The sequence below is a fragment of the Pelodiscus sinensis genome, chromosome 2, assembly GCF_049634645.1.
Source record: "Pelodiscus sinensis isolate JC-2024 chromosome 2, ASM4963464v1, whole genome shotgun sequence".
In the NCBI taxonomy this organism is placed as follows: Eukaryota; Metazoa; Chordata; order Testudines; family Trionychidae; genus Pelodiscus; species Pelodiscus sinensis.
Window position 1 is genome coordinate 97,496,115 of NC_134712.1, and position 26,911 is coordinate 97,523,025.

A 26,911-nucleotide genomic window follows, 5' to 3' on the forward strand; every position below is an offset into this window, starting at 1 on the left:
TTTTTCTTATTATGTATTTAATTTTTGCTGACAGCAACTTGTTTCAAATGCTATTTAAGCAGTAAGACATGAGAAGACATATGCTATTTTGAGATAACACACACCTCGGAAGTGCTGTCAGGTAGAGCTGATGCCTTCAACAGTCTAACAAATCTGTTATCTCAAAGTCACACAAGGTTTGGGAGTGTCTTCTATTACAATTATAAACTAAATTCAGTTTTAAATCAATGTTTCTGTATCTCTTCAGAGGGGGAAAAACTGTTTGGAGTTTCAAATATGGGACTACTGTAACTTTATATATTAGTGTTTACACAACAGTATAACAATACAACCATGACTTGGCAACAAACTCAATTCACTTAACATCTATTTTTAGACTTGGGGCAAAGTACTACTTTGTCATATTTTCTCGTTATTTAAAGTAACAAGAAAAGTCAAAATTAAAACATAATAATGTAGGGCTTGTGAAAGCTAAAAGACTAAACTAATGGCTTGAAACCAAAGTTTTCTGTTTAACTATCAACTAGATTAAGCTGCCCCAAAATGGGCTATTTATAGGTTTCAGCCATGATCTGAACAGATCACCTCTAAAGGGAAGAAAGGGGTAACTCTTCATGTCTGTACGAACTTGCATCCTGTGGCATTTCTAGTGTCCATCAAATTGTGATGGTAACTTTTTTTTTTACTATATGAATACTTACCCAATAGAGAATGAAAATTTTGCATTGTAAATATGTAAAACGTTCCTTTTCCTAGCTGTTAATATCAGTATGTTGTTGTTGTATTTGTTGGCTTAGCAAGTGCATTAATATAAAAATTCTCCAGAAATTTGTTCCCTCAGTTTATCATTTTGTTTACAAAACACGTGCACCAAATAGATTTCAGGATTTGTCAGAGGCACTGTATTTACTGTATTTTTCAGAGAACTTGTGTGTGTGACTGTTTGTGTGTCTGTCTGACATGCACTGTTCCCCCAGTTGTTAGCTCTGCAGCAGCCATGGGCAGGCGCTTCTCACCAGGCCCCTAGCTGCTGTGGTGAGAGGGGGCTGGACTTGTCCTGTCTCCCTGGGGCAGCCTGCAAAGTGAACCTCTCATCTCCAGCCTCACTCCAGAGCAATTATTTAAATGAAGAAAAACAAAACTTATTTGAGTTAAGGACCCAAGCAACATAGGGTACATCTTCTAGTAACTTATATTGATGTTTTGGTGTTAACTACTATCATTGTAAACTAGTCTAGGTAGCTTATTATCTTACTTCCACAGTAACATCCAAAAGCTATAACTAAAAAATATAGCAACGTGTCCCATGGCACTTCAGAGACTAACATATTTATAAGGGCATAAGTTTTCGTGGATAATGCTAACTTCATCAGATGAATTATAGGGAAAGTTACAGAAGCAGGAGTTTATGTAAAGAAGTTGCTTGTGTTGATGAAGCTAATCTCAGTATGAAAGTGGGTCACTCACAGCATTTGGTGTGGAGATGTGAATATCCAAAGATGGAAAACTGACTTTGTAATGTGTTAACCAGTTAAGATCCTTATTCAATTCCAAATTGATAGTGTTGAATTTACAAATGAATTCCAGTTCAGCTGTCTTCTTTTGTAATTGGTTTTCGAAATTCTTTTGCAGAAGGAGGAAACATATCATGTTAATAATTAGGGGTCAAATCAGGCCACAGATTACCTACATGCAATCAAAGACATATTTGACCCCATGGGACTACAAACTCAAGTCCTATGGTATTGAGGTCTCCAGGAAAACACTTAAAACTGTTTTAAATGGGATTATTCATATGCTTAACATAAAGTAAATACTTAAATGTTTTCCTGGATTGTGGCCAGAGTATTCAACAACTAGTAGAGCAACGGTGGGGGACCTTTTTTCCTTTGGCGGCTGCTGACCCACAGAAAAATCAGTTGGGAGCTGCATACAAGTGAGAAACAAAAACTCTCACTGATGTGGCCCCCAACTGAGAAGGAGAAAGACATTTCTCTTGCACACCAGAGCCTAGAGGGACCCCCAGCCTAGTAGATTTTGTGTGCTCCATCCTCACAGTGGGGCAGGGAAAGGGGCTGGAGCACCAGCACCGGCTCCCCAATACTAGGGGGGTTCCCTGAGCCTTGGGGGCCAGATCCAGGCAAGCCAGGATCCACATCCAGGCCCTGGGCCTGAGGTTCCCCACCCCGTAGTAGAGTCATGCCCACTCTATATACAGACTTGAAAAACAAAACCACCATCTAAACCAACTGCGCAATCACTGTCACTTAAACTACCCTCTTTCAAAAGAGGGCTGTAAATAAGATAGATCAAAATTGCAAATTAAGCCAGGGTTTGAATTTCCCATGCTTCATTTGCATAATGGAAGCCGCGTAGTCTTTCGAAAAGGGGTTTTTTTTTCCCCCCGAAAGAACCACGTCTAGACGGCGGTTTTACTTTCGGAAAGCCCTTTTTCAAAAGACCGTGCGGCCGCCATTATGCAAACGAAGCATAAGAAATTTAACTCCCGGCTTCATTTGAAATTTTGATCTGTCTAATTTACATCCCTCTTTCGAAAGAGGGATGTAGTTTAGACATGCCCTTAGAGTAATTCATAAGAAATGGCATAATGGTAATAGTTGCAATCTTTATACAATAAAAAAATCTAAGCCAGAGTTCTAAGGAGTCTTTAACAAGACATCTTGGTGCACGATTACGAATCCAACAAGAAGGTTGCATTATGAAGAGCATGTATGAAGTACTACCTTACTACCGTAGCATAAAGAACATGAACCCCACATCTAGAATAGCTGGGGGGCGGGTGCATGTCTCCCAGCTTGGGAAGGTCCAGGTTCGTCTGCCCCCTGTGCTCCACAGCCAAAGTAAGGAATGCATCAAACTGTGTACTTTCCCCTCACTCCCTAATGAAGGGGGAACAGCCAGCAATGTCCCCGTACGGATTAGGTGGTCTCTGTACCAATCATATAAATGGGATGGGAAACTACAACCATCCCACCCTCCCTAAAGGGTACCTGGGGGATGGGAGGCTCAAAGCTAGGGCAGTCCTGGATAGGAAGCAGAGACGGGCACCTCCTGCCAGCCCTTTTCATCTGCCATTTTGAGAGTCCCCATATACATGGGGTGGGGGGAGACAAGCCTCACACACACACCCCGCCACACAACTTGGGTTGTAAGTGACTAGTCTAGACTTATTGGGTAGTCACTTCTTGCCTCTCCCCATCCTCACCTGCTTCCTCTGATACAGAGGCAGCAAGGTGGGAGGAGCAGGAGCTGGGGGGAGACAGCTTAAAAGCTGGATCCCCCCAACACGGTCTCTGGAGGGGTCACAGGAGGCAGAAGTGCAGCAGGGGAAACAGCGTGAGGAGGGATTGCTCCCATAGGCGGTTCTTACTATATTTAAAAGGCAGAGATGCAGTCAGGATAGCAAGTCTGCCTTCCCCCATCAACTAAGTGAGTAGATGATGGAAATTCCATTGACTACTCCATTAGCTGATTAATTGAAATTTCACATCCCTATGCACAACCAAGCCCTTACCTTGCTTTAAGTTATGATAAGAAGAAGCTGACTACCAAATGTGGTGGTCCTAGCTCTTATTGTTTAGGAGGAGGGGTTTTTTTGAGTCTCCGCATGAATTTGGGAAGGGGTAGCTTCAGTCTTATCTTTGCCTTGCACAACCAAACCCTCACCTTGCTTTAAAGTTATGATAAAAGGAAGCTTCATGCCAAATTTGGTGGACCTAGCTCTTACCATTTAGGAGGACTTCCTGAACAGACAGATGGACAGACATAACACTCTCAGGCAAAAACTCTCTCCAATATATAGTAGATAAATGAGAGCAGACAATATGTTATCTGAGCACAGCACATGAATATCCATCCAAGCTAAAATAATCTTCTGTCTGGATATCTGTATCTATATTAGGGATATAAAGGGTAAACCAGTTACTTGGTAAGCATTAGCCTTACCGGCATGATTGCTGGGGTAACCATTTAACTGATGGCTCAGCCAGACCAGAGCAGCCTCCCCGCTCACAGGATCCCAGTAACTTTTTAAACTGGATTTTACATCTCTAATAGAAATAAAGCAAGAATGAAGGCCTAGTGCAGGCATTACCAACCTTTTAGAGGTGGAGTGCCGAGTTTAGACCTATTCACCTCTATGTGCGGGTCCAAGTGCCGGTGATACTTTTTAAAGTCAACAATAGTCCTACTTACAGCAGCTTCATTAATAAATTAAGATGCAGATCTTACTGTTTAGTGCGATCTTTGGCCTTGCTGAGTTTTCCGATCTCGTAGTTTGATACTTTAAGCAGCACAAGCCAGTCCGTACTATGCATATGCAAAGAGCAATAGTTTTTTCAGGATATGCAACACATATCCAACCATCCAGCTTCAAGCCCCGATGGTAGCAACCCACCCACCCGCAGCTTCAACACCCCCTCTGGTCCCCAACTCACCCGCAGCTGCAACATTCCCCTTCAAGTCCTCAACCCGCCCGCAGCTGCAACACATCTGCAACACAGCTGCATCTTCAACATGCTGCGGCAGCAACCAGCCCGGCCACCACGTATTCTAGGCCAGATACGCCATCCACCCCACAATGCGGCCTCAGCCCTAGTCGGCCCCTCAACATCGCCCCGACCGCCCGCAACACTCCTCCTCTGGTCCCCAATCAGCCCACGGCTTCCACATGCCATGGCAGCAACCTGCCCACCCGCATCTTCAACATGCCACAGCAGCAACTCGCCTGGCCACCACGTATTCTAGGCCCAAATCACCATCCACCCCACAAGGAAGAGTGGCACAGGCTCCCAGCTGCCAGGGCAGGAAGGGTGGGGCAGAGTTCCCGACTTGTGTGCCACTTGTGGCATGTGTGCCGGGGGTTGCTGTCCCCTAACCTACTGAATACCACAACTGTAAAACAGAATCTCTGACCATTGGATAATATTGGGCCAAATTCTGCTCTAACTTTACACCATGTGCAACCATTCAGAACTTAGACCATTGCATCCACTGGAGGGACACTGCACCCGCTCTTGAATCTGAAACACTAACAAAAGAAGACCTGAGCCAGGATTTAAGATGGATCGGGGCAAACTGTGAACCAGAATGTTAAGAGCAGCAAAGAGAGCCAATATCAAAGGCATCTGTACAAATCCTTTGTCAGCAATCATTTACAGATCACTAGAAACATTTAAAAGCAGCTGCAGAAATATTCAAAACACTAACATTGTCATTCCCATTGTTGGAAAAAGGCTTCACCAGCTGAGACTTTCGCAACACAACGGACTCTCTTAAATCAAATCTACTTTCACATTTCAGAACATGTTTTAATGAGTATAAATGTCACACTGAGTAGCATAACATGTTGCATTAGAAACGTTCAAAAGTTCAGTAACAGGGAAACCCAGAATTACAATACAGACTTTCGCAAACTAGATCAGGAATCTTGAACTCATGGACCGTGGGCCATCTATGGCTCAAGCAGTTCCACAATTGAGGCCACATATTGGTGCCAGCACATCAGTCACTGCAGCCCTGAATGGCTGCGCTGCTGATGTTGTGGCAAAGGGCTCCCAGGAGGTTTTTAGTTGCCTGGGAGTGGTTGGAAGAGCTGGGGACGTGCACACGCGTGTGTTTCCAAAAGCTGCAGTTTTGAGGAAGTCAAGTAAGTTATTCTCCATCTGGACACAGAAATTGAAGGCGCATGCATGCAGGTATACTTAACATTTGCTGATAAAGAACAAGAATTCACATACAGCAGCAATTAAAATATATCCAACCAACATTTACCCCTTTTTGACTAAATTTGAAGGAACAAAAGAGTTAGGTAGCTAACTGCCATCTGTGCTTTTCTGATCACACTTCACCTGCAGTAGAGCCCAGGTCTACACAAATTATCTAGCCTAACTGTGTCCCTCTGTGTACGAGACAGACTGAAATGCATAAAGATATGTCTGGCCCCTTTAAGAGAAAGCAGCAGGAACACAGCACCTGTGATTGACTTCTTGCTGCCCAAATGGGCAGTATAAAGGCCAGGGCCTTATAAAGAGGGAAACAGGGAGAGAAAGCTGGAGAGAGGAGAGCTGCTGTAGTTGCGAGCAGCCTGAGCATTCAGCAAATACAGCCCTATGGGGCGAGGGGGTCTGTGCAACCCCCAATCTCAAGGTGAAAGACAGAATCACCAGAGCCTGGAAACAACTGACAACTGTGCCTAGTGAAGACAGAGCCAGAGCAACCGCATGGAAGAGGCTCTGCTCCTAGTGGGAGACTAGGATAGAAGCGACTTTACTTTGGGTTTGAATTTACTCGGGAGTTTATTTTATATTAATAATCCAGAAGGGAATTGGTTACTGGACATAAAGCTTCTGTGGATAACTGGAAAATGACGGAAAGGAAACTGAGGCAAAGGCCTTCAGTGCCACCCTGGGCTAGGTGGGTGTGCTTGGGAAGTGGCTGCCTTTTCACAACTTATCCGTTACAACTAAATGCTCAAAGTGAAAATATCTACAGGTTGAATCTCCCTGGTCTGGCACCCTCGGGACCTGACTGGTCCCGAACGAGAGGATTTGCCGGACCGGGGAGGTCCCCTGCCACCAGCCTCCCAGCCCACCTCCTCCTCTAGTGGCCTATGAGCGGCCCCCAGCTACTGCCGGGGTCCAGCCCCAGTCTCCATGCCGCCAGCCCTGCTGGATCTCCCCAGGACCAGAGCTCCCCAGTTGCTACCACTGGCTCCGCTGTTGTCAGGGCCAGAGCTCCATGGCATGCTGTCTGCGCCACTTGCAACAGGGTTCCTGGCCGAGTTGCTGGCCCCTCCTGCCATACCTGCCTGTTCCTGGGCTCTGTGGTCCAGGAACATCTGTGATCCTGCCACAACCTGTATTAAGGTTTGGTAAAGTGCAAGCAATGGGAGAATAAGTCACAGCAACAAACCTACTATTAATGAATGTACAACATCTAAATGCTGCTAATGAAGTTCTCTGGGAGCAGCAAGAAAGACAACTTCTGGGAAAGAAAGTCATTTAATTACTGAGGTCTCCACAGCAAGACTAGCCCACTTAAAGCACCAACTTCATTGGACCAGATGTCTGTTCCACATTCCCTTGCTCCACTGTGAGGGGAATTAACTTACTGTGTATTGTATGCAAGTACTTTGAGCCTATCTACTGACAATGCCTCAGATTAAGTAAAATGGAACCTAGAAAAAGGAACTTGCCAATCAGAAACACAGTGGAAATAACCCAAAAATGCCTACTGGGTTAAGTTAGTTTGTATATCAGTATCATACATAAAATTACATAGAGCACAACTCAACATGTACCTGTTGAGTTCTAATCAATCACTTCTTCCATTATCTGCTACACAGTTCCTGCATTCAGATTAAAATAAGAGAAGGCCAAACAATTTGGCATGTCAATTATAAAGCCATTATAATTAGATCAGCCATACCAATATATGTCCCTTGTCTCCTCCCTCACCAACACTCTTCAGTGCCTCTGGACACCAAAACTTTTCTTGTCATCTGTTGCCTTTAGATGCAAAGAACTTATTTCTGTTTTGTTCAGTCTCTCAGCTCCTCTCTCTACTCACATTAACACATTGTAATCCAAGAATAATAGAAGCAGATTGTGACCACTAGCTGTAACACTAAAGAGATACCCACTTATGACCATTTCCCCTGTGGTTCGGAGCACCATACAATACACCTAAAAGGGACGCTGTAAGATTTTGCTATGAAGGAGTACACTGGCCCCATGCTGCTTACAAATAGCACTCCACCATCTGTACTCTGCAAGCACACTTCAGGCTATGCAGTAATACCACACCCACCAATTTCTTTCTTTGTGTACTAGAATAGAGCTCTCTGAGCTTTAACAAGAGTGGTGCCAAAAAGAAAGCAGAGGCACGGGTGGTTCATCAAACATGTAGAATCAACCATGTTTCAAGCTATATATCTGATTCTAGTTCCAGGAATTTGCCCGGAGTGACAGCTTAAGCTTTGCCAGATCCCAACCCCTAAATAATTTCTCTTGTGTGTAACTGCAAATGGCTGGGCCTTTGCCTCAGCTTAACACCCCCTGCCCCCATTCTACATTTGTATTATTATCAACCTGCAGTAGTATTTAGAAGTACTGGTTGAAACTATACTAAAGAACAAAATGTCAGACACAACATAATTTGTTGAGGAAGAGTCAACATGATTTTTGTTAAGGGAAATCATGCCTCACCAATGTATTAGAATTCTTTGAGGGGGTCAACAAGCATGTGGACAAGACAGTGAATATAGTGTACTTAGATTTTCAGGAAGGTCCTTCACCAAAGGCTCTTTCCAAACTAAGTTGCCATGGGATAGGAGAGAGAGTCCTCTCATCGATTGGTCAACAGCGTGTAGTCAACCTGTGGAACTCCTTGCCAGAGGAGGCTGTGAAGGCTAGGACTATAATAGAGTTTAAAGAGAAGCTAGATAATTTCATGGAGGTTAGGTCCATAAAAGGCTATTAGCCAAGGGATAAAATGGTGTCCTTGGCCTCTGTTTGTCAGAGGCTGGAGAGAGATGGCAGGAGACAAATCGCTTGATCATTGTCTTCGGTCCACCCTCTCTGGGGCACCTGGTGCTGGCCACTGTTGGTAGACAGGATACTGGGCTAGAAGGACCTTTGGTCTGACCCAGTACGGCCGTTCTTATGTTCTTATGATCTTATGACTGGTGACTGGTTAAAAAATAACAAGGAGCTGTGGCACTGTAAAGACTAACATTTATTTGGGCATAAACTTTTGTGGGGAAAGGCCCACTCTGTCAGATGCATATATAAGATGTTTTAGTATGCAAATGGTTTAAAGTCATGGTGTCCAATCGCTTCTGAAGCAGTCAAGTGGCTACTGCTATAGCGAACTAGCCACACACAACCAGCCAAATGTGGCTAGTGTGTTGGACGCCACGGGTTTAGAATCTAGTTATTCCCCTATCCTTTCTTTTTCAGGTTCTCTTAGCAGTTTGCCTTTTCTTTGCAAATCCCCAAGATTCAACAATTCTAGTTCTGCAATTTATTAGGAATCTCTTCAAATATATAAAGCAGTTTTGCTAAGTCTTGTGATTATCACAAGTCTCATGATATCCTTCTTAAAGTCCCAGACAACTTATTATATAAGAATCTCCATCTTCAGTGAAGAAAAAAGTTTATAACACTCATGGTTGAGGGGAAGAGCTAGAAATGTGACCCAAGAAGGCAAAAAACCCAAATTTATTTTTTCTTAAAATTTCATTATGTTTAACCCAGTCTCATGACAGTTAAAGAATCACTTTTGTATGCTTGGTTGAAAATACAGCTAAGTATTGTTAATGGTAATTTTAATTTCAGGCTTTTTCTATTCAATGTATTCATCCACATTACAAGAGTGTAAATTTAAGTGCAGGCTAGCATGTGGTGCACTAACTAGCCTGTGCAGATCTGGATGGCATGCACTAAAAGTTTCCATTTTAAAGAGTACAATATTAACATGGGTTAGTGAACTTCTAGTGTGCACCAGAAGGACTCTCACAGGCCTCTTAGGCTATGTCTGCAGCGCTATTCCACTATTTCAGGGCTATTCCACTCAATTTTGAAAGCCCCGGGTACCACAATGATACTCACAGCACATGCTGAGGGCGGCAACTTAAGTGTGGGTCTATATATATATGCAAATATATGCAAATAGCTTCTTTCACACTGATGGACATGAATACAAAGATTAAGGCAAGACTACACAACACGCAGGCCCCTTTTAAGTCGGTTCTGCTGATATTAATAAAATGCAACATTTACCCCCCATTTCCACGCATATGACAGCACTTTTAAGGAGCAATGATAGTCCAGAAATTTTACTACTAAAATGCATATCAACAGAAGGCCATTATATTGACTACTTTTTGGTTTTGGCTCCCACCCATAGGCTGCACGTTGAGCCCCGCGTTAAACCAAACGACACTGTGGCCCACAAAAAAACGGGCCACTGGCTGCATGCAGCCCACAGGCCGCATGTTGAGTAGCCCTGCGCTATTTCAAAATATAATGGGCTCGCTATTCCAATGTCCCTGTAAACCTCATTGCACAAGAAGTAAGGGACGTTTCAGAATAGCAATTTATTTTGAAATAAGTGCTGTGTAGACAGTGCCACATTTCAAAATAAGCTATTTCAAAAATAACTCAAAATAAGCTACGCAATTTGTCTAGCTCAAATTGCGTAGCTTATTTTGAGCTTTGGGTGCAGTGCAGATTCATCCTTAATGCACATCCAGATAGTGCACTTTAAAATGTATATCCCTCTAGTGCAAATACAATACACCTTTTGGGTTTTGCCAGATACCAAACGGTGTGTAATTTCTCTTTACCCATATGGTAAGAACTCAGCTACATTCTACAGAGCTCTGAAATCCCTGACACAGAAGTGTCCCACGTTGAAATATCCTGTTCTTTACAGGGAGGTTGGAAGCCCTGACCAAAATTACAGGCTTACAGTGCCACATGTGCATCTACTTACACCTCAGCCACACCAAAACAGAAGAAGCACTTGTAAGTACAAATATGTTATAGATTAGCTTCCCTTATGCCCCTTGCTAATAACTCATATCTTCTTTTCTAAATTTAATCAATCATACAAAGTAGAGAAAACAGAAAGGACAGTAGATCATCTAGCTTATTCACAAATCGTTGTAAGGCAGATCCCTTTACATTTTATTCTTGGGACTCAATTTTAGTTTCTTAAATTACTAAAACTAAATACAGCATTTATCACTTTGGGGGGAGGAATGGAATTCTTGTGCTTAAAGATAAGCATATTTTTTAAAGAGAGTGTCTACATTTTCCTTTGCTCAGTGTCATCCTATTATTTTTAGTTATGCCTCTTCAGACCATCCTAAAAAATTGCCAGCCAGCTCTGCTATCCACTGATGCCCCTTGCTTTATAGAGGACAACTGTTTCCAAATACTTCCCTCTCACTGTATCTATTGCTGTTAGATTACTCGGGTGAAATCCTGAGAAATTCACACTGTCTTTAACAGGGTCAAAAATTCACCACTTGTCCCCAAATGTATTAATTTACAAGCTTCAAAGTTGAATCTCATATTATTTCCTGATCACGTTTCTAACATCCCCAAAAAGTTAGTTGTCACTACTTAGGAACAAGTGTCTATTTTTTGCAGCATTTTCCCATTCTGTTCCGCCAAAAAATTCTCTCCTAAAGAACTTCAATAGGCTTCAGAGATCTCCCTCCAGCTTTTTCCCAAATTCCCCAATTTATAGGTATCATATGCTATCAGTTAAGTATGTCATTTTTCATTATGCCTATGTGGTCAGTGATGTTTGCCACACCTCCTGAAGTACACGTATGCTGTTTTTAGTTCCTGTTCCAGTTCATTAACCAAGATATTACACAAAGCAATGTCTAACCATTAATTCCTCAAGAAATCCCACCGCACAAATTAAAAACTAAAACAAAAACAGACATTTCCCTAGTGCCTTGAACTTCAATAATGCAGAAAACAATAAGAGCTCTGACTTTCTGTTCTCAATATCAAGAACATTCAGGCTAGTCTATAACTATAAACTGGACCAAAATAGGACATGATTCTTCTGCCATCCTAATCCTTTTGTTTTTGTAAATGGAAATCCTTTCTGAGCTCTCTCCTCTCTGATGAGCATGAGATAAAAGTGATGTGACATCCTACTCTTGCATATTTTTTATAACCGTAGTAGCAAAACCTCCTGCTACCATAGAAGTAGGTCTGAAGGGTTCACTCTTCAGCATTCTCTTGCTCTCCCAATCTCCACTGTACATCTCAGTGCAGCTTCTGATCCCAGAACTATACAGAAGACAGCCTTAAGGGACTCTGACTTTAGAGAAAAAAAACTGTGTAATAGTCAGAGAGACACTAAAGCCAGAAAATCAACTGCTGAAATAGTTTTAAGCAGGGGTTTTCCAACACTGATGATGTTGTTAGAGTATTTTCAACAATTTTGACTGGACATTTTGCTCCTGGTGCTGGTTGGCTGTTTCCTCCAACCGGTCCCTATCTCGTGTCTGTATTGCCTATTTAGGCTATAAGTGTGTCAAGTCAGGAACTGCATACTACTGGTTTTATACAGTGTCTATTATACTGAGGATCCATTCTCAGTGGGCCCCTAGCCCAGTACTGTAATAAACATAATAAATAATAGCCAACAACAACATGCGTCAACTATAATGAGTAGCAAAAGTAAAGAGGAGTTGCTTTTTTAAATGTAGGAAGCTGCAAGAGACTGGGAGAAAGACAAGACACACAAAATTGAGGCAGAGAGGAGGGAAAAACATAGTGTAAGACAGAGTGGGCTAAAGGGCCTCCGCGGGCCGAATCTGACCTGCAGAGACCCTGCCGCTGCCCGCCCTGAGGCCAATTAGTGCCTGAGGGCAGGGGAGCACACAAAGCCTCTTTCTGCCCTGCCAGGAGCATGTGACGCTTTTAAGCGCTGCACGTTGCTCGCAGGGCAGGGGCAGAGTGGAGGGGAGCGCTCTGGCCAGAGGACAAAGGAGCACAGTAAGTCTCCTCCCACGCCAGGGGCATGCGCACCTAGGAGGAACCAGAGGGAGAGCGGGGCAAAGGCACTCCCTCACCTGCAGACCAATCACTGTCTAGGGGTGGGGAACCCAGAAGTATCTTGGCCCTGCCCCTTCTGCTTAATGCCCTGCCTCTTCCTGTGTGGCCCAGGGCCACTTCAAAAGTTTACAAAGAGGCCTCCGGCAAAAAATTATTGCCCCTCTCCCCCCGGTATAAGAGAAATTACTTTGCCACTTGAATCAGAGTTTCCACTCAGACACAAAGATCTCTCCCCTTCTTTCTTTCTTGCTAAGACCATATTAGAATAATAAAACTTCCCTCTCCTCTAGCCCACCTATAAAAAGTTAAATATCCCTATTTTCTACAGTTACAAGTTTTCTCACTGTTTCATTCAGAGAGAAAATATGTATATAGGGGAAAGCATGCACTTCCCTCACAAAACCCTATGAGCCCTACAGTGGAGGATACAAAGTATTGTTTTTAAGCTGCTTGTTTATTGCTCTGAAAATATTAAATTAAAACTACTTGAACTCGCTTCCTCATTTTCCCAGCCAGCAGTCATGGCATCACTTGTTGATGCTTCTTTCTTGATTTCAAAATTGATATAGCCCATAATGCTTTAATGAACAAATTGGGGCCATAGCGCTTAAGGTTCAAACATACTAAGACACCAACTTTTTTTTTGGTGGGGGGGGGTAAGAGAGAGGACAAGGTCTTTGCAGAGATCCAGTTAAAAGGACACACACACACACACACACACACACACACACACACACACACACACACACACACACACACACACACACACACACACACACACACACACACACACACACACACACACACACACACACACCTCTGCAGACAGAGATCTAGACAGATCACAAGCTAATGGGACAAGAATGTTGTGGCAGGTATCTTCACAAACTGTTTTATTTTAAAAATCATTTTGATATGGAGTGCAATATTGTTCTGTGCCTTAATGATGCCAATGGTGAGGAGGTCAAATTAGGGTGCTCACATTCCATTCCAAAATAGAGATACTATCTTGCATATCCTCCAGTTGTTGCTATTTTTTTTTTTTTTTTTTTTTGCGGGGGTTTGGTTTTGGGGTTTGTTTTTTATTTTGTTTTTGGAGACTCGTCAAAATTATATACTTTGTGAGGGAAACAGTTGGGATAAAAACAGAGGCAGATACTCCTTGTACTTTTATGGAAGTGATGCATGACCCCTAACCTACCATTTTTAGTTAAGAACTGAAAGTAATTTTTTAAAAAAGCTCAAGTCAGTGCAAGTGATCAGTGACAGCTGCTTGCACCTGGCTTAGGCAGCTTCAAATGCAACATAATGGAAATGCTGACATAACCATATTTGTTGGTGCCCTTCGGGCCACTGACAAACAGTACAGAGATTATATCTAGGGTCAGAATCATCAAACCTTTTCATAGTGCAGTTCCTTCTTAACAGACAATAAATATAGCTCATTGACCACCTCTTCTCCTTTTGGCCCGACAGACCACACTCTCTCATTTGCATAACATTTCTATGGCAATCCTGTGACTATTTACATGGAAAAATTATACCAGGAATGCACTTCTTGGTCATTTTTAAAATGATTAAGGAGAGCCAACATCATGTGACCTGCCAGCCAGTCAAAGACCATCAGCAGTTTGATAGTTTAAATTAGAATAAATGGTGGATTCTCTGTAACTTAAAATCTTAAAACCAAGATTTGAGGATCTGAGTAACTCAGCCAGAGGTATGGGCTTACTGCAGGAGTACTGTGGCCTGCAATGCTGCAACAGGTCAATCAAGATCAGGGGTGGGCAAAAGGCTGCCAGCGGGCTGCATCCGGCCCACCAAGCCACGGATCCGGCCCACAGCTACCTTGCCGGTACCCTTAAGCACAGCAGAGAGCAGCCACAGTGGCAGCTGCTTTAAATGTGGCTGTTCTATTCTGGGAGCGAGGAGGGAGGCTTTGTACTCTGTCCCGCCCCTCAGCAAAATCTCTCAGCTCCCATTGGCCAGTTTCCAACCAATAGCAACTGAGATATTTTGCTGGCAGCAGAGACAGCCAATGAAGCCTCCTCCTCCCCCTCCATTCCTTCATCCTACCTGAAGCAGAGCCACGTGGAGCAGCTTCTGACTACAGCCTTCAGATTCCTGCAAAGTTGCTTATAGAGAGCTGCCTAGGTAAGCACCTCCCAGCCAGAGCCTGCTTCTGACACCCCGACCTTACCTCTCCCACCCCCCCAAACTTCCTGCACCAAGCCACCACCTAAACTCTCTGTACCCTTTTCCCCCAGGTCACAACTCCCTCCCAGACCCCACACCTTTCTTAGAGCTCCTCCCTCAGGCTAGAATCCTCTCCTGCACCCATACCCCCTCCTGGACTCTGCAGCCCAAACCTCTGACCAGATCACAGCCCCCTCCTTCACCCAAACTCCCTCTGAAACTCCACACCCACTCCTGCACCCCAGTCTACTACCCCAAGCTCTCTTCTGCACCCCTCTGCCCAAATCCCAAACTTATGCAGTAGAAATGCAGCCCTTGACCACTTGCCAAAATCTTGGAGTGGCCCCCCCCATTAAAAATAACTGCCCACCAGGGATGTTATGGGACTAGTTGATCCTCCTCCCTCCCCCTCCCTCGCTGCTGCCTCTGTAAGATAGAGGAGGCAAGGGGTCAGCTCCATGCAGCGCTGCTTGGAAATACCGAGGCAGCGTTTGCATGGAACCCAGAGTTATCTGATCCTTGGTTCCAGCGCAGCACACAGAGCCTGGGTTCGGCGGAAATGTCATGTGGACTTCCGGGGTCAGCTGGGAAGTTCCCAACTGACCCCGGGCTCTGTGTGTCATTTCAAAGATGGCACCCGTGTGCAGCCCAGAGTCAGTGGGACTTCGAAATGCCAAAGTGCCTATCAACTAGTCAAGTAGTCAATTGAAATTACTAGACTAGTAAATTACTCAATATTTAACATCCTTATTGCCCACCCCTGGTCTAGATAATGGTCCCTTCATATCTCTTCATGTCTGTAAGTACTCCAAACACCAGTCTGGGATCCTCTGGTGGATGGCAATCTGGGTTTGCAACACAACCCACATGGCTGAGAAAGGATGATGCGACTTCTCCAACAGAGCAGAAGATAAGTGAAGAGTATGAAAATGCTGTTTTTGAAACACTCACGAGTTATTTTGCATTTGGTGCATACTTTTTGGTCCTCAAATATAACTCAGGTCTGAGAGGTGTCATGCACTCTGGTCCTAATCCAGTAAAGCACAGGCTCAGCTACACTGTACTGTTCACGCAGTATAAAGTTAATCATTTGCTTCAGTGCTACGTTGAACTACGGCCAGAATCAAGGCCCTATTGTCTTTCAGGCTTGCAGTCCCACAGTAATATATAAAAGTTATGGGAAAAGGAAGTGAGGATGCGAAAATAGAAGTAAGTAATGTAATTTTAAATAGTCTCATGAGCACCACGAGGTTTGCCCAGCCACATTTTCAGTAAAAACAACACTGTAAAATGAATGTGGGAGAGAGGAACCTCTAAAAATTGAGAATATCATTCACTTACAGCTACTTTAAATGGCTACTGCTCTTGCTGCTAGAGCTTTGCTATTGACTAAAAAAGGTCACATGACCCTGTTAGATTAACTAGAAGAGCCTCAGTAGAGAGTAGCAAACCATAACACTAGTAGGACAAAAGACAGTTTAAAGAATGTAACAAAGCATTTGATTTTAATGGGGCTGTCTGGTTGTAAATGAAGGCAGAATTTGGACTATGCTCTATAGACTTCAAGTTTTAGTTCAGAAAGAGAGGTGGGGGAGGAGCCTCCTAACTGAAAAAGCAACCTTGAGACCACTCAAATTCCTTTATCTGAACAAAGTATTCATAAAACCTGATGGACATAATGACCCAATCCTCTATCTCTGAACTGGTGATAGTATAAAACAGTATAAATAGCATGTCTATAACACTGTCATATCAAAGAAATATAAATGGGGAAAATTAAGATACTGATCTTGGCCTAAAAATTGTGTGTTCCACTTAATTTTTTTTCAACTGGAAAGCTCTGTCAGCTATGAAAAATGTTCACTTCATTGATCTCACTAGTAAATATTAAATAAACTGCATTAATGTGAAGTAGCAACAAGAAATTTTCTAAACTACAAAAAATCCCTCTGAATAGTTAGGTGTTAAAATACGAAGTTGTGGAATATAAAAGGAAACATATGGCCAAACAATGCAAATGCATCTATTTTCCAAGATTCATCTTTATTTAGCTTGATTAGTTTGTTACTCTCTCACTGTTCAATTTGGAAAGTGAGACCCAATTTACTAACTCAAGAAAATAAATATCCTAATGACTATTAGCACCAGGTTATTAACAAGAGTAATTGCTGCATAACTTTAAAATGCTTTCACTTATGAGAGCAGCACTGAGAAGATTAATTGAGTTCGTAAACGATAAAGTTAAAATCAAATGATTAAGAAGAGAACAGAATAATTTACTTTGAGCATTATATGAAAGGAATTTTTCTGATTTGAGCCTGTCTCTGGAGAGACTATTTTCCATCACAACTGTTTCCACGAAAGTATTGTGCATTATATGGGTAGAATTTCACAGCCTCATTTCACTCCGAATAAAGCTGCATTTCAATAATTATATATTGAATGAATTGGACAGGCATGGTTCAGACAGTGCACTATGGACTTTGACATGAATGCAACAAGCACACTTTATTTTTTAAATTGTATAAATACAACAATAAATGGGCAGACCCAATTTTGAGCCTACTATTTGTGCATGTGAGCATTACATAAATACTTATCTGTCACTAGTACTTTTCAGAGCTGTGGTTTTTAAGAAGGGTGGGGATACACATAAGAATTTGATTTTGGTATTTCATTTATTTAACCCTCTAATCTAATGTGCTCCTGATCTGCTCACCCGGGACATGATTTAAGTCCCAGTGAAGCTAATAAAGTTGACAACTCACAGTGAAGTCAATGCTAGACAAATTTTGTTTCCAAAAAGGGCATTTTCTTTATAAAAGAAAGTGTTTTATAATTACTTAAATCCTTTAGAGTGTGAGGCAGGGGATTAATAGTTCTCCCTAGAGGGAGTGCTAGTGATTATCTGTTAAATCTTACTTCAGCTCTGTGACAGAAGATGATCTAGCACAGGTGTTTTCAAACTCTGGGTCACGGCTTCTAAGGGCAAGCTGCTAGCAGGTGGCGAGATGCTTTGTTTACCTGTGCCGTCACAGGTAGGAGCGATCACAATTCCCATTGGCTGCAGATCGCTGTTCCTAGCCAATGGGAGCTGCGGGAAGCAGTGTGGCAGTCCACACCACTTCCCGTGGCTCCCACTGACTGGGAACGGTGAAACGTGGCCAACAGGAGGCATGATTGCCTGTACCTGTAGAGGTGCAGGTAAACGAAGTGTTTTGTGGCCAGCTAGTGGCTTGCCCTTAGAAGTCACAAGCCAGAGTTTGAAAATCCCTAATCTAGCAGATTCTGTCAGCATTTTATAAGAGGTATACTTAATAGTTTCAGTTCAAATTTTGACCTCTCTTAAAATGATCACAGGGGAAAGTCCAGTGACAAAAAATATCCAGCACCACATTATCATTGCCATCAATAATAATATGTATAACTTAACACACAATCCTGGAATACATTGTGTTCATTCTTCTATGACATTCATTAACCAGATTCAGGAACCAGTTGTTAAAGGATATCTTTAAAAAAATTTCCCAGAACTGTGCCAGTGATTTCCTAACTGAAGCTCCTGAAAACAAGTTAGTTCTTCATGAAAGAAAACAATGGGGAAAACACTTTGTCAAAAAGGAAAAATACCATAGGGCTAGTAATGAAAGAAATGTTATTTCTCTCATTTCTAACAGGGTATTATAAACAAAGGAAAGTAAACAACAAAAATTAAAAATGATATAGAAGTACTCAGTATTTCTTTAAATATTTACTTTGCTGCTATTTAGGGAATAATTTGTTTCATTTAGCTAGTACTGAACTCAAAGGACTGCTTTAATCCAGAGAGATTAATTATAGCCTTACAGTTATAACACAAGTTTGGGGAAGCAGAGCACAGAAAAAGAAAAGAGGAAGGAATGCCTTTCTCATTAGTAATTAACAAGTTTATGTGTTTCAAGGTTACAGCAGGCAAACTAAACTCTAATTACACCTGTATACTGACAGCAGAAAAGGTGTAAATCAGGGCAAAACTAGATCTCCAGGAAACATACTGATATATTGAAGCTAACAGCAGAAATACTGAAGCAAACAGCAGAGGTAACTGCGTTGCTAAGGGTAACTAAGCTACCTCTCAGTTGTCCTTCATTTGAAATCCAAATTTACCTGCATCTTGCAAAGACCTCCTGTGATCTCACTTTTATTATTTACAACAGAAATGTTGAATCATGGAACTGAGACTATAAACAATGTTAATTAGGCTACAGAATTGATCCACATTAATTTTAAGCTTCTTATGGTATTTTGCTCCTCTCTCATTTTGCTCCTTTGCTCCTTGCTGTGTCCCACATTCAGACCCCAGGAGGCTAAGACAGGCATGGGATCTAAAAGAGCTAGAGACAAAGAAATGGTAGCTTAGGAAAAAGGGGGGAGAACCGTTGTGTATGATGGTTTACCTAGTGATGGTTCAGGAACTCCTTCCTCAGAGCTGTCCTCAGCACCCTCCTCACCCATTCCAGAGGTCACAGAATCTTCTGGGGCAGAAGCTGAGCCTGGTGTGCTCGGCCCACTAACAGAACCAGAATCCCCTTCCTCGCTGCTGGATCCATACCGATCTGGCTGAACAATGGCCCCACTCTCACTGCAGCTCCTGCGTTCTTTTCTGTGTACCCGAGAATGAAGCACCATTTGGTGGTAGGTACGGAAAATCTTGCCACACTCAAAACACTCGGTGGATTTGTTCTGGGATGCCCTTCTGCTCTGCCTTGACGAGGGTCTATAGTCCAGGTCGTTCTGGGCAAGAATACCGTTTTCTCCTTGTTGCACATTGCTGTTCTTCTCCAAGCGCCCACTGACACAGCTTTTCTTCTTGGGATTGCTGGAAGAACTGGGTGAATCCTGATCTCGCTTCCGCTTCTCCTGGCTGACAAGAATATATTCTCTCTTATCCTTGTCATAAGTCACATCTGCATCAGCAAGGGCTTCATCCCATCCCACATATTTTACATACTCAGAGGGCTCTGCTACTTTTCCTTTGGTGGCCAGCTGCCAGGCCTGGTAGCTATTGACTGGATCCAGCTCAGCTACCCTTTTTCCAGGCTGTCCTCTTGTAACTCTATCTATCCCTACAGATGGCCTCAGATTCAGGCACTGTAAGAAAAACTGCTTTGTTACAGATGGATCTAGGCTTCCATCAATTAACCCCTCAGCTTTGTACTCAGTACTGCTTCTTTGAGCTCTGAAGTGTACAGCATTATGCGCTTTCAGGCTTTCCATATTTGTAAACAGATTTCCACACTTGGTGCAAACTTCATACAGAGATAAGCCGGTCACAATTGTTTCCTCCTGAATCACATTATTAATAGTGGCTATGGGCTCTAAATCATTTTTTGGTTTGTTTTTGCTCCCAGTCTTTGGGCCATGTGATTTCATGTGGTTTTTGAGAAACCAGGGTTCTTTAAATCTTCTGCCACAAATGTGGCATCCATGATCAAAGGATCCCCTATGCTTTTTCATATGAGCTTTGAGAAACCAGGTTTGACTGAAGGCCTGACCACAGACTTCACAAGGAAATTCCCCTGTATTCAGCTCACTCTTGCAATTCTCAGAATAAGCTTCCCCATTTGGAATTTGAGCTGTAATATGGTCTTTCTCTATGTGGTTTAACAGCGTCTCTTCTCTCAGTGTCATGTAATTACAAAGCCTGCATTTGTATGGCTTATGGACTTGGTGTAGGTGCTGTTCCAGGTCTTTTTTTCTCTCAAATTTGTTTTTGCAGAAGGTGCACTGATAAGTGGGTTGCTTACCATCTTCTGCAGGCAGTGTCTCTGTGACAAGCTCTTTCTTGCTGCTTCTCAACAAAATCTTGCTGTTGTCTGTCTGGGTTGCCCCATTCAGAATCTTGTTGCAGGCAGATGTACTTTTAGTGGGGCTAGTGCATCCATCAAGGCCTTCTGAGACTCCCATCTCTCCAAGCTGTGCTTCTCCCAACTCCACCTCATGCCCATGACTTAAAGTGCCTGTTCTATGACTCCGAATGTGTATCTTCAAGTTGCCCTTTTGGGAAGCTCTATGGTCGCAATAAGGACATTTATAGGGCTTCTCTCCTGTGTGCTTCCTCATATGCTGAGACAGGGAGCTCTGAAAAGGAAAACTTTTACCACAGATGCAGCAGCTGTGGCACATGGACTTGTCGCCATCAACATCATTCTTGTTTAACTTGCTAGGACTAGAGGATCTTCGTAATTCCATTTCTGCCTCTTTGTTGTGATCCATCTGAACTACTGCAACATCGGTTTTTTGGGGCAGAAGGACACAGCCTTGTCCAATAACAGAGGGCTGGGTTGTGGTTTCAATCATACGGCTCTGCCGAGTAAGTGTTTATCTCTTCATTCTCAGGTTAAAGTATCCCTTAACAATTGCTCAAAAGAGTCTGGGGTGTCACTTTAGTCATGTATGTTCTGTAAGCAAATGAGCATCTGAAAAAAAAAACAAAAATACAAAAACTATGTAAGTAGACTCTTCAATAGGTGTAAAACTACTTCAATTTTTCCTTGGGTGATTTTTGTCCCCAGCCCCAAAATTCTAAAACACACTTGGAATTATTTTACTAATAACCATTAGCTTATATTCATATTCCACAACACGCACAAATGCACAATTTCTGTCTACTCTAAATAGTTAGAATTAAAAGCAACATTAATTAAAATATGTGTGGGTAAAAACAATGACTTATACAACGGGACAATGGATGTCATGGTTTAAAAGAGATGTTCGTGCCAGGAGGTTTCCTCCTAAAAAAATTGTATGAATCAAGTCTCAACAAAAGGAAAAATCCATCTTCAAAATTTCTTACATTTCTTATTTCAAAACCAAGAGAGAACTCTAAGAGGGTGTGTTTGTGTGCGCGCACATGTATATTTTACATTAGGAAACCATTTCTTGAAGCGGTTATTACACTTATGTCTGTGGCTTTACAGTCATGTATAATTTCATTTAAAAATATTTGTGAGACCAGAAATCAAATAATTTTCTGGAAGCTTTCTTGATAGAATACTGTATCCATGTTGAACATTGCATTAAAGTGTATTTTGGGCAGTTTTGCTGGGCTTGATGTGGGGTTTACTCGATGTAATAGGAAAGCAGATTGCTGTGGGCTTCACATTTTGATTAAAAGGGAAATGACAATACAGAGATTGACAAAGTGTTCTGTATATTTAAAGAGTTTCCTGTTGGGAATCCAATATGCAAAAAATGCTGATATAAGACTTAAGCCACAAATCAGCAAAGTAAATAAATGGTATTTAAATGGTAATTAAAGTGATGGCAACAGAACTTAATGGTAAGCATGTGCTTAAATGTTTTGCTGAAACAGGGCCTTAGTTATCAAAATCACATTGGTCAGTGATAAACAAATAGAATTTTAGAAGTTGATGCATGACAATATGCATACTAATAATCATCTTTAAAATGGGGCCCCTTATTAATCTTAGGCCTAGTCTACACTGCCCCCACCCCGTTAATCTAACCAACACAACTTTAGCTATGTAAATAACATAGCTGAAGTCAATGTGCTTAGCACGGTGTCTTTCATGCAGTCAGGTTGGCGGGGGTTGCTCCCTCATCAACTCCAACTACTCTTCTTGTCGTGGTGGAGTACCAGAGTTGACAGGAGTGCGCTCAGAGGTCGATTTATCACGTCTAAGAAAAAGGTTCTTCGTTATATGTAGCCCCATTAATCAGCTGGAACTTGAAAGAAAGAATTTTGTATGGGCTAATGGATGGGGTCAATCCATTTCTTCCATAGTTAGACAAGAAAGCAATTTCTTAAGATGTGGCCAGATCTGAACACCACCACTTCAACCACATGTACACATTTTTCACTGAAGACTTTTGATGCAAAAATCAAAGAAACAGATGTACAGTTGCAAAGTCTAAGGCCTTGTCACTTTATTCACCTCAGATTATTCTGAATTAGTAAATGCAGTCTGACCATAAGTAACATCATAAATCTGACACAACCTAAAGTTATTACATTATTCATCGCAGGTACTCAGATGCATTTCCTTGTAATAACACTGATTATTTTTAAGCCAATCTAACTTTTCATTTTCTAAAAAACAATTCAGTTTAGATTTTCAGGATAATTAATTTTGGTGACTAGGTGTGGATAGTTTTAAGAGGTAAGCATCACATTATTTACCTTTTCCTCAAGATCAATACAACTATAATATATGTAAGAAACACACTTCAAATTTGGTTTCATTTCTTTCAAAACACAACACATTTTTATCTTATGACTATGTCCAGAACTGAGATATTACATTATCTGGAGAACATCACATCTGATCAAGAACTCAAATCTCTAGCTGGGCAACAAGTTTTCAAAGAGAGCATCTGAACGGCTGATCCCTGAAATTAGCCGTTTAGGACTGAGCTGAGGGATAGCCCCACAAGATACATACTTGGCTAGATAAATAATGTCATTCAGGCAACTAGAGGATATACCAAATGTACAAATAAGCCAGGAAACCAACCTTAGAATAATAATGAATAAAGCAGTTCAAATAAATTAAAAACTCAACCTGAACCATAACCAAACTTTTCCTGAGCTTCAAACTCCGTGTCCTATTATTTTTATTTTTTCCAGGCCTGGAAGCATTGTCAAAAATGGTATGTTCAATAGGAATCAAGTTCAGAAAAAAAATCTGCTCTCAGGAAATTCCAGACCAGATTGTTGAGCAAAGAATTTTGGATAAGCATCCAAACTCCTGGGGACAGATTTTCAAAGGCATGGAGGCTCTTTCATACTCAGATAGATGACCAACTCTTATTAATATCAATAAGAGTTGGGTATCTAACTTGCTTAAGCACATTTGAAAAATCTCACTGGGCATCTATCTGCATCTTTAGGCACCTAAGCCCTTTTGAAAATCTAGGCTGTGGTTACTTTGATGCTTCTTAGGAATACCTAAGGCTGTGAGGACCCTCGCTACTATCTGCCAATAATGTGAGGAAGCTGTGTTTGTGCCTATCATGGGTCAGCTCCCTGACTGCACCAGAAACAAACCACCCACCCCTCAGGCGTGATAGGCCCTGCAGTCTCTGTACATGTTACTGATCAGGATTCCCCAACCCTTGATCCCATCAATAACTTCCCTGGAATGTCCAGCCCATGTTCCACAGAACAAATTCATTGCTTCCAAAGAAACAATGCATCCAGCTTACCAATTCCACGTCAGAGCATTGCTCCATTTAACTCAGAGCACTCAAATATGTTTATACTGAGAACAAAGCAGAGTGATTCAAACAATAGCAGGCCAAAATACTGGAAGTAATTGGTTATATCTTATATATATTTCCGAAAGTTAGTTACAGTAAAACTCCAGTTGTCCGGCATCCAGTGGTCCGGTATTCCTGCTAGTCCGGCACCACCTAGAACCCGGAAATGCTCCAGGCAGCCGGACAATTGGAGCTGCTCTGCCCCGGACTTACCCGAGTCAGCCGCTGGTCAGTTTCAGCAGCAGCTGACTTGGGGACGCCCGATGCAAAGCAGCTGCGATGCTGCCGGGTTGCTCCCGAGGGGCGGCGCTACAGGAGCAACTCGACAGCACCCCAGCTGCTCTGCCCTGGGCGTCCCCAAGTCAGCTGCTGCTGAAACTGACCAGTGGCTGACTCGGGGAAGCCTGGGACAGAGCAGCTGGGGTGCTGCCGGCTTGGTCCCGCAGCGCTGCCTCCCATACCCACCTAACCCCAGACCCCTCATAGCCCCCTTCTTCCGATAGTTCGACATATCTGATAATCCGGCACTCCCTGGGTCCTAAAGGTGCCGGATTATTGGAAGTTTACTGTAGTTTGTTTGTCCCGAAAGATCTACGAAACGGCAAGAGCTAGAAACACCAAATTTTGAACAGATACTACTGATTTCCTAACTTAAAAAAACTGGATGGGTTATCTCTTGAAATTGGTTCCCCCGGTTCCCCCAGAGCCCCAATTGGGCCCACTGATAATTGGCTTTTAGTAGTGCCTGATCATAGAAAAAAAAAAAATCAATATTTTGCACGGATACTACTGATTTCTTAACTTAAATAACTGGATTGGTTACATCTCGAAATCAGTTCCCCCAGAATCCCAATTGGGCCACTAATTAGCATTTAGTAACGCCTGATCATAGGCATTTGCTGGACTCTTCTGTTAAGCCTGTCACATAAACCGCTACTACGAGATTCTTTCCCTATGATAACAGAAAAAGTACTATGTTAATTTCTTAAAGTAATATAGAAGAGAAAAATATTTCCACTAAAATATGCTATGTTAATATCATTGACGTAGTTCATTCATCACACCTTTTACTATATTTTCCCCGGGCGATGCTAGGTATTTCTGCTAGTATAAAATAAAATCGTAACATGCACTCTAGAGCATAGACTTAATTTCCGAGATACTCTCATGTCTTGCAAATTAATTCTCAGCCCAATTTTTGAAGTGACGTATTGCCAAGGTTGGCACTGACCCTCCATTTAGGAGATAAGTACACAGCCCATTTGCCTCCTATGTGGAAGATCTGATGTCTTCCTTTACATTCCTAGATAAACCAGAATAATCCCTTGTCTTTGTTAATAGAGCCCAACACTATCACACCCTTACACTTCTTGTTTTGTAGGTTGTTCAGTTTCTTATTTAGCCTCATGTTAGTATGCCAATAGGCATACATTCTGAGGCATTCAATATTCAAATGATAGACGAGAAATAGATCTCTTATCTGCTACTTGAGAGTACCTTCCTGAGGTGTCATCTCCTCTCCTAGGTTCTACAGATTTAAAGGGGTAACCGGGCTCCCGATTATCTTGTAAGCACTGACATACCAGCATACTTATTGAGGTACCCAGTTAACCGGCATCTGACCTGGTCCAAGCAACCTCCCACCCATGGAGCGATGTGGCAAGCCACTTAACCAGTTAAATATTTAGCTATCCTGTTGTTTTTACATGATTTATTCTTGATGAATGCATGCTATTATTTATCATATTATCTTCTTCTAGGGCAGTGTTTCTTAAACTTTTTAAGACCGAGGAACAGCAAACAATTTTTTTTAAAATGAGGAACACCAAGAGTTTTTGGTTGAGCAAAAAAAACCCACCACACACACACACCTTGCCCCCTGAACACCAGATGACACTTTTATTGACGACGATATTCGCTCACTGCCAATGATAAATTAAGTATCTTTTTAATTATCTTTTGAAAAAAGTGGAACATCTTTTTTAATCTAAGTATCCCAAATATAATCTGTCAATCACTATCCATTTAAAAAAAAAAGTTGTCCAACAAAGAAGGAACATTGTTTCTGGCCCCCCTCAGCCGTCCTGGGTAACAAGTGAGGACTAAAGGCAGTGGTGCAAAGACCCGGTTGGAGTGGCGGCTGTAGGGCAGTTCTCTCCCCTGGCAGGCAGAATCCTCAGACCAGCAGCAGAGATAGCCAATCAGAGCTGGCCCTGCTACACTCCTCCCCTCTGGCAAGGGGCGCAACCAAGGCACGAAGCTTTCCCAGGCGATTGCAAGCCAGGCGCAGAAGCACGTGAGGAGGAACGCGGGTAGCCCCACCTCATTTCCACCCTTCGCACCACCCACTGCATCTCAGCGGCTCTAGCGGCCATTATTTTTCCTCAAACGGTCGCAGCACATCTGTGAGTTCTCCGCGGAACACCAGTGTTCCGAAGAACACAGTTTAAGAAACAAGATTCTAGGGTATACTTCATCAGGCCCTGCTGACTTGATTAAAAAGTTTCATTGGAATACATCAATTTCATCAGTGATAGGAAATCATCAAAGTTTCATATCTACCTTATCATGACCTTATAATTTGTAATACAATGTAAGTTGAAACAAAAATATTTCTTCCCTACCCAGAAACATTTCAAAATATTGCACAAAAAAATTGTGATTTTAATTTACTGTCCCAATTTAGGATGAAGCAAAATCTCAGTATCTCCTGCAAGGTGGAAACTGTTTTTTCAGGCAGTTCTAATTTCATTCTTCCTCCTGTGTTATATAGAGGCTGGCTGGCTCATTGCATCACATGTAGGCTTTGGAACATTGAGTGATCAATGCCCACTCATATGGTA

The 26,911-nt window shown here is 42.3% G+C and overlaps 1 protein-coding gene across 8 annotated transcripts in view; it reads right to left on the bottom strand.

Annotated features, from left to right (window-relative positions):
- The window catches only part of ZNF516 (zinc finger protein 516), a 151,795-nt gene that overhangs the window by 70,653 nt on the left and 54,231 nt on the right, over positions 1 to 26,911 (bottom strand). For all 8 annotated transcript variants that reach the window (XM_075921073.1, XM_075921070.1, XM_075921075.1 and 5 more), the window contains one exon: positions 19,244 to 21,265. In XM_075921073.1, coding sequence (XP_075777188.1) covers positions 19,244 to 21,146 — 1,903 coding nt within the window. In that variant the 5' untranslated portion in view covers positions 21,147 to 21,265. The remainder of the gene's footprint in view (positions 1 to 19,243; positions 21,266 to 26,911) is intronic.